At 30.6% G+C, this 8,862-nt stretch overlaps 1 protein-coding gene across 5 annotated transcripts in view; it reads left to right on the forward strand.

The window, feature by feature from the left end:
- LOC111620691 (alkyldihydroxyacetonephosphate synthase, peroxisomal-like) overlaps positions 1-8,862 on the forward strand; it is a 126,742-nt gene that overhangs the window by 113,644 nt on the left and 4,236 nt on the right. For all 5 annotated transcript variants that reach the window (XM_023362669.1, XM_023362671.1, XM_023362670.1 and 2 more), the window contains 5 exons: positions 7,539-7,618; positions 7,717-7,797; positions 7,865-8,044; positions 8,111-8,165; positions 8,308-8,435. In XM_023362669.1, the coding sequence (XP_023218437.1) occupies positions 7,539-7,618; positions 7,717-7,797; positions 7,865-8,044; positions 8,111-8,165; positions 8,308-8,435 (524 nt within the window). The remainder of the gene's footprint in view (positions 1-7,538; positions 7,619-7,716; positions 7,798-7,864; positions 8,045-8,110; positions 8,166-8,307; positions 8,436-8,862) is intronic.

Consider the following 8,862-nt stretch of genomic DNA (forward strand, 5'->3'; position numbering starts at 1 on the left):
AAGTTTGTTCTATTTTCTTTTTTCATTTTTTAATTACAAAAGGTGATAAAATTTTTTCAGTAAATATGTGTCTTCTTCACAGTCTTATAGAGATGACCATATGGCAGCCTTCTGCTCTGGGGTATCCAGGTTTGAATGGGTGAAAAACCCCTGAAAATTTTTGGTGAGAGATGGGATCTGTCCAGATCGCATCCCTCATCATCCAGCCTTCCCATTGTTGGCCTGGCCAAACCCATAATGGGCTTGCTAAAAAAAAAAGGGCCTTCTTAATGCCCTCAGGGAGGAAAGAGTATTAAAAAAACGGTATTATAGATAATTTATATCTGAAAACTTATATACAAATTCGATGATTTATAAAAAAATTAAATTTATTATGAATTTTAATTTGCCTTAAATGTTGTTAAGATTGTTTCCCTGTTTCTATTATGTCTTATTTTCTGTATTTCTTATGAATAAATTGCCTCATTACTACTGAACTTATTCTGTTAAAATGATGATGTTATAGCATAATTTTAACAGAATGCAAATGAGTACAAATGTTCAGCATTTCTTTGTATTTCTTCTTGTAATTAGTCTATTTTCGCTAAAAGTCTATCAGATGTCACTAACAGAAATAATTGGCATTGTCCTGATAAAAAAGTAATAAGGACAAGCATTGTACTGTCAAGATTAACTATGCTTTTTTGAAATTTTGTTTTGATGATATTCTATATTTTCAACCTACTTTTCTATTTTGTTGAGTATTTTTATTAAACATCCCAATAACTGGAAGTAAATATACATTAGTGTACAGTAAAATAGGTTTTATACAATTGATGAAGTAAAAACTCCACAATGTAATGGGGAAAAATAGATAACATTTCATAGATAACATATAAGAAGTAATAAAATGAAAATATTTAATAACATAAGACAAATTCTCCTGGTAAAATAAATAATTTAAAATGATGAGGAAAAGAAAAATTTCGAAAAAAATCAGATATAACATTTTTTCTGTTATGAACAAATAATTTTTAGTAATTATTCCCAAGGTCCATTTCGAATTTTTAAAAAACATCATGCATGAATGACAATTTCTATTATAATTAACATCTTAACGAGTTTGTGATTAGTGAATTAGTGATATCTTACTTAAATAACAGCAATAACAGGTCTACTATAGTTTAAAAATGTCAAATTTATTTTTATATTATTATTTATTATTTCTAATAAAAATACATTTGACATATTTAAATAAATTACAAATTAAGTACATAAATTTTTCGCTTTTTGCATTCTAATTTTCCACGAATACTATACTGGCCTAGATTGGATTGCTGAAATATTTAGATGTTGGTCTTACCTATAGAATATGAATAATCTAAACTTTTCTGTATTATGAAATTAAATGAAAACTTCTTACACTGGGCGATTAAACAAAATGAAGATTCGCAAAAAGGATTGTAAGTAGATTGGCAATACTACGAGCTGGCCATTCTTGTTATTGCCTGTTACATCCATTAAGGGTGGCATAAGTTAAGTTGGCAATCATTGGCAAAAAAGTTACGCATGAGGAGGCATTTGAATCGAATGAAACTATTAGTGTGAACCTAATGATGATAGTATTAAGTGATTATGATATTATAGCAAAAGGACAGTTTTTTGTGAAACAATGGTACAATTTAAAGCAACCTTTGGTAGTTTGCAGAATCTGCCAGCCAGAGACTAGGCAATAAGGCATTAGTCTTCTGGGAGCCTTGGGATCGAATCCAGACAGGTCAAAAAATCCCAGGAATTTTTCAAGTGGGTGATCTGTCCTAGATATGTCAAGTATTAGAGAGGTTGCAGCTGACATACATTTTTGCGATGAAAACATTGGCAGCAACCTCTCTATTATCTCTAGTCATCCCGGCATGACCAAATTCATGTTAAAACCTTCTTAGTGCCTGTAGAGCCAAACATCTGGGCCACAAAATAAGAGATGAACAATAGACAAAATACAATTTTTTTTGTTTTTATAAAGATAATTCTTTTCTATTAATATGCTATCTGGTAAATNAATTTAACATTTAAAATAAAAGAAAAAAATGTATGATATTTCAGAATAAGAAAAATAATATAAACAAAAATGAAATATTCAATAAATTCCTGCTAAACATCAACCCAAAACAAAATTTGCACAAGATTTTAGAAGTCAAATTTATTCAGATGAAATATTTTTCAAGACCTTATCAAAGTTTCAGATCCCAATTCTTAGTTGGGGATCCTGAGCTGAGATGATAAGTCTTTAAAAATTCTTTTGTGAACATCAATCCAATACTTAAGAGTGTTTTTGGATTAATGTTCTATTTTGAGCAGAGTTGTTGGTATCACAACAATTTTACAATTCCTGCTAATATTCAGTTTACTTTAAAATAAAATTATACATGTATATAGTATATTAATTTAAATATATGCAAGCAGAACCCACTATAACATTTCTGGGTATATCAATATCAATAAGTTAGATCATGCAGAATTATAGCTGATGCTATAAAAGTATATTGCAGAAAGTTGATGACATTTGTATTTCTCAATCTAACAAATTTGTTTTTACAAATACTTGTTTTTTGTGGTAGTCATCTTAAATTTTATCTTTGGTACTTTCAAAAATTGCAGCTGCTAATTTAAAGTGAAACTTTTGCAATTTGAATATAGTGTATTCACTCAGACACAAGGCAAATCTCATCATTAATTTTATTTAATTGATACGTGATAAAGTGAAACTTATTAAATTATCTTTTTAACAAAACTAGTATTTTAACCTACTTTACCATATTATACATTTGTGTGCTTACAGTTTATAACTAAGATTTATACTTTGAGCTATTTAATTATTATATAGTAAATGGGTACACAACAACTGGGCAACAGAAACTTAAAAATTTATGCATGCTTAGCAAGCATATGATTTGGCAGATTTTATTTATTTATTTTTTTGTAAATATTGGTAAAATATAGATAAATATAAATATAGTTAAGACTTATGAGGTATAAGTTATAAGTTATGAACTATGAGTTAAGAGTTATTTCCAACTTAGGAAAAGAAAATACCATTGTTAATAATTTTGTCAGAACAGTTAACAAATCACATGAAAGAAATGCATGTTCTTCAAAAACAAATTCTTCCAAAGACCTTTTATAATTTTTTTTGTGTAATTGTTGTCCGTTTTTACTTATATTTGTTAATTTTAGTAGTAGATATCAACTTGTTCTTAGAGACTTTTCTATTTGCTTGTAAAATAAATAAATAAATGTTATGTAATCTGTGTAAATATGTTAATTAAAAAATCATTCTTTTAACTCGTAAATTTAAATAATATTTTTTTAAGAAATGAGTTAATCATTTCTTAAAATATATTACTTAAATTTACGAGTTAAAAGAACAATTTTGTAATTAACAAACATATTTATACAGATTGCATATTGTATTATTTATTTATTTTTACAAGTAAATAGAAAAGTCTCGAAGGACGGTTGATATCTACCTCATTACTATGCATATGTAGCTAGAACTATTTCTAAGATTATCAGCACAAAACCTTTCTCACTAATTTCTAGCCGTATTAACAGGAATACAAACGTTTTCGGCCTTCTTAATAGGCCTTCTTCAGGTACACTGTGGAGCGTCGGTTAGAAGAAGTTTAAATGCTGCCAATGTTTTCCCAGGTATCGTCTTACCAGTGACGTCATCGTCGATGATAGGTATAGACGATACCGAGAGCGAAAATACATACTTTTGGTAAAGAAGGGAGGTGTGCAGAACAATCCTTTTGGACTTAAGATTAAGTTAGACCAGCAGGATGACAAGATGGCCCATTTCCTGGACCTCAATATCTTCTTGAATCATGGCTGCATAACTACAAGTGTGTTCCATAAGCCTAATCTTCAATCTTTGTTTATCCCTGCAACCTCAAATGACCCCTTTACTTACAAAATGTCCGCTTTCAGGGCTCTTATCCGCAGAGCTTTTACCCATTGCTCTAGCATTAACGATGCGCTATGAGAAATCCAACGCATCAAGCGCATCGCCACAGCCCACGGTTTCAGCAGTAAGTTTATTGATAGGCTTGCGCAAAAAACTCATAGATGCTTAACAACCAGAGATGTCAATTCCAAACCTCTAAAGCAACAAGGTAAGCGCATTACCGTCGATTTTGACCCTAGAATGGGCCAGGCCTTTAAATTCATAGCAAAAAAGGTCAATGCTACTTTTGCATACAGACGCAACCCTACGATTTATAAACTTCTAGCTAATACCAAGGACAAATGCAGAGAAGCCAGGAGACCAGGAGTCTACACCGTCCCATTGGAGGACAGCAGATCTAACCCATGCAAGAAGCTAACATACATTGGCTCAACCAATAGATCACTTAAACGGAGGATAACTGAGCACAAGTACGACGCATACAACAAAAAATTCACATCCACCCTTGCCCAGTTTGCAAGCGAACCTGGTATAACGACCAAATGGGAAGAGGCGAGGATTACTATTCCTATGCATGACCACACCAAGCTTAGAACAGTCGAAACAATTGAAATATTTAAGCAATCCCTCAAAGACGGTTGTATCAACAGCAGAGATGTAGACTCGCTCTCCTCCGCTTGGAAATCATTCTTCGACAACCCCTTGAAATAAATAGACCATCTCACCCTCACCGCGTGCAACCATTAGCGCTCTTTTTTACTTGTCGCGTTTATTTCCCATTCTGCCTTCTAATCGTAACCCCCTTCCATCCACGGTCGTTCGCACGCCTCTTCTTACTGTATCGTTGAATATTTACGGCCTCAACTATGACGTCACTCCCCACTAACCCCCTGTAGTGATTGTGCATCTCCTGTATGTAGCACGCTTACTTTAAAAATTTTTTCCCCAACTTTAGCAAGTATCCTATCTGCACACCTCCCTTCTTTACCAAAAGTATGTTATTTTTTCCCCCAACTTTAGCAAGTATCCTATCTGCACACCTCCCTTCTTTACCAAAAGTATGTATTTTTGCCCTCAGTATTGTTTATACCTATCATCGACGATGACGTCACTGGTAAGACGATACCTGGGTAAACATTGGCAGCATTTAAACTTCTAACCGAAGCTCCACAGTGTACCCGAGAAAGGCCTATTAAGAAGGCTGAAAACGTTTGTACTCCTGTTAATACGGCTAGAAATTAGTGAGAAAGGTTTTGTGCTGATAATGTTGATATCTACCTCCCAAAACTAACAAACATATGTAAAAATAAAGACAACAATTACATAAAATTAAAAATACATTGCATTATATACATTAAATACAATATACACTAGTAAAGTAAGTTACACCTAGAAACTGGAAATGGGTCTCCTGTTCGAATGAAACGGCTCACCAAGTTTCGTTCCAATAGGAGACCCAAACATCTGGCCCTCCCCTTGTTAGAAATAGCAATCATTTTTGAATAATTTTTTAACGAATAATTCCGAATAACACATTCGATCACAATGCTTAAACAATATTTCACAGGCTTTGTTATGTCAAAAATTTTGTTTTAGTCTACAGAAAAAAGATCAAAGTGGAAAAAAAAGTCATCCCAAAAAAAATCCCCAAAATTTCTGTCAGTCAATAAAATATCCCGTCTGGAAATGCTGGGCGACATTGCACAAAACTTCCTTTAGTTCTCAACGTCACATTTTTTTTCTGCCTGAACTTGCCACATGACATCAAGAAATTGCTAGTGTGTGGTTCACAGGACTCCCATTGTATGGAAGCTCAATATTTTGCTGTTTTCCCCTGAAGTATGATTTGTGATCCAATTTCACACCGAATGTCAAAACAAATGGACTGGGGTTTTTATCACCACTTTAATAAAAATATCGCCTGAATAAGTGAATTTCCGTGTAAACGGTAGAGTGCTCTATTTTTCATACTGTGTTCATTATTTTTAAATCTTTCATTTATTTCTATTGGTATACTAAATTGGGATATTTTTGTTCAGAAAAAACAGAAAACCAAGTATACATATATATGAAGTCACTTTAATCCAAAAACTTTTTGGTTGACAGTCTCACAGCACTCCCTGTTAGAAAATTAAGACTTTATTGCACAAATTGAATAGGTGTTATACAAATGCATTTTGGGTTATATATTGTACTTTGTGAAAAATCATTGTGTGATAAGTATATATATACTTATCACACAATGATTCTTCACAAAGTACAATAATACATATAGAACCTTAATTTATTTTAACTAGAAGAACTTATATATAGTTACATTTATTGTAAAAAAGAAACAACAGAATACATAATACTGGATAAATTTAAAATAAAAGAATATTTTATTATATACAGGTATTTATGTATATTTATATATACATATTTATTTATGTATATTTTATTTATTCCTGTATTTATGTATATTAATATATACATAATATATGTATCTTTTATGTATATGTATATGTATATTTATGGAAAACAAGAATGTGAAAGTGGAAAACTTTGTTATTTCTCTATGAAACATCTCTGAGGAAGGGTTGTAAATTTACAATAACCTGAAATGCATTTGTATCACCCATTCAATTTGTGCAATAAAGTCTTAATTTTCTAACCAGAAGTGCTGTGAGACTGTCAACCAAAAGGTTTTTGGATTAAAGTGACTATATATATGTATAGAATATACAGTATCCATATCACATTAAAAAAGAAAACCAAGTGTTTTGTTTTCCCTATCTTTGCTTCATGTATAAAATTTATGGGAATTTATTAGATTATTATAGTGCATTAGCTCTGTAATAATCTAGCATTAGCTCAAAACAGAAAAAAATATATATATAAATATCATCAAACATTCACATACTTTCATATACATTGTAAAATGAAAATGATTCCTCAAACTTTTATAGACTACTCCATATTATTTTTTGAAGAAGAAACATTCTGCTCAACATCTTTACACTTTTGATTAGTAAATGGGTGGTGGTAGATTTTAACAACTGTGTCACTATTGTTTCTGATACTATACTATTAACATGATGGCCAAGGCAATAAAAGCATTGTCCCACTGTTCTGAAGGAATTAGAATCGAATCTGGGAGGTAACTCCGGAAATTTTTCATGGGTTTGTCCGCAAAATGTTGAACCATGTTCCCTCACCATCAGTCCGCTCTCACTGCAAGCTTTTCCAAAACCCATGATGACCTGGATAAGAGACCCTCTTAAAACAGTTTTAAAAACTGCCACTATCTTCTACTTGCAGCATTCTGTTTGGTAAATGAAAAAAAAAATTAAATTTTTGCTAAATTTATGTTACTTGTATATAAATATGTTGTAAAATCAATAACTGAAATTCTGTTGTAATGTAAATACTATATTTTAAACAAAAAAAAATATCTATAGCCTAATTTTCTCTCTTATTTTATTGCTATTCTACATAGACTTATCAATATACTGTATCTTGCAGATCTTATATTCAATGTTATTCTACTTTGTGAGTATAAAATATAGAAATATCTTGTAAACTGATAAGCTATAACAATTTTTTTTTTCAGGAGGAACAAATGTAACTAAAGCATTGGAATGTCCTGAAACGGAACAACGCATGATAATATCTTTAGATACATCTCAAATGGTAATGAAGTGTGTTAAATTTTTTAAATATTGAGTTTTTTCTATAATCAGATCTTCGTTTTATTTATATACTTTCTTTTTTTTTTTTTTTTTTTTCAGAATCGAATATTATGGATTGACAAAGAAAATCTACTAGCCCGTGTAGAAGTTGGTATTATAGGTCAAGACATTGAGCATGAAGTAGGTATAAATTAAATAATTATAGTTTGTTTTAAATAATTTTATGTAATAATTATAATCAATTTAGCTATCAAAACATGGATTATGTTTGGGACACGAACCAGATTCCTACGAGTTTAGTTCATTAGGTGGATGGATTGCAACTAGAGCCTCTGGAATGAAAAGAAGTCTTTATGGAAATATTGAAGATATGGTTCAGCACATTACAATGGTTACACCTAAGGGTGTAGTGAAGAAAAATTGTCAGGTATTTAACATAATTGCAAATTTTTTATTTAAAAATTTTTGCTTTTAAAAACAAAATGTTTTATAGGTTCCCAGAATGTCCACAGGACCAGATATACATCAGTTTATTTTGGGATCAGAAGGTATATCTTTTAGTTGTATATGAGATAAAACTATCAATTTAAATTTTATAGTTTGTCTTTATAACAGATAATTATTCTTCAATAAAATAGTTTTTATATTTGTGTTTGCTAATTTGAATATCTGTTTGTAACAATTTTCCAGGCATTCTTGGTGTAGTGACAGAGGCAACATTAAAAGTGAGACCTGCTCCCGAATGTGTTAAATATGGTTCAATTGTATTTCCTTCCTTTGGACCAGGAGTTTCTTTTCTTAAGGAAGTTGCACAAAAAGTAAAAGCAAAAATTATATATTGATGATTAGTAGTTATAGAAATTATTCTTTCTTAAATTTTCTTATATATAAATATAAATTCTTATTAAATATAAATAATTTTAGATTTATTATATATTATGAAACTATGTATCAGGTCAGTCCATAAGTTCCTGTGCATTTTATGACTTTGAGAAAAATCTTGTTTTTCTGTTAAAAATGCCAGTCTAATGTGATACTTTTTACACTGAAGTGTTAAATTGGATCTCATTCATATAATACTGTTCAGAATTGGGAACATTTCAGTTGTTTATTTTCGTTAAAATGGAAGTAACAGATGAATATAAGAGACATGTTTTATACTTTTTATTTTTAAGTGATGAGAATGCTACAAATGCAGCCAAAAAATTAAATACTGTTCATAATCAAACTGTAATTAGTGTAAGG

Source organism: Centruroides sculpturatus, unplaced genomic scaffold (genome assembly GCF_000671375.1).
Source record: "Centruroides sculpturatus isolate CEXI.00-Female unplaced genomic scaffold, Cexi_2.0 scaffold287, whole genome shotgun sequence".
NCBI classification, from domain to species: Eukaryota; Metazoa; Arthropoda; class Arachnida; order Scorpiones; family Buthidae; genus Centruroides; species Centruroides sculpturatus.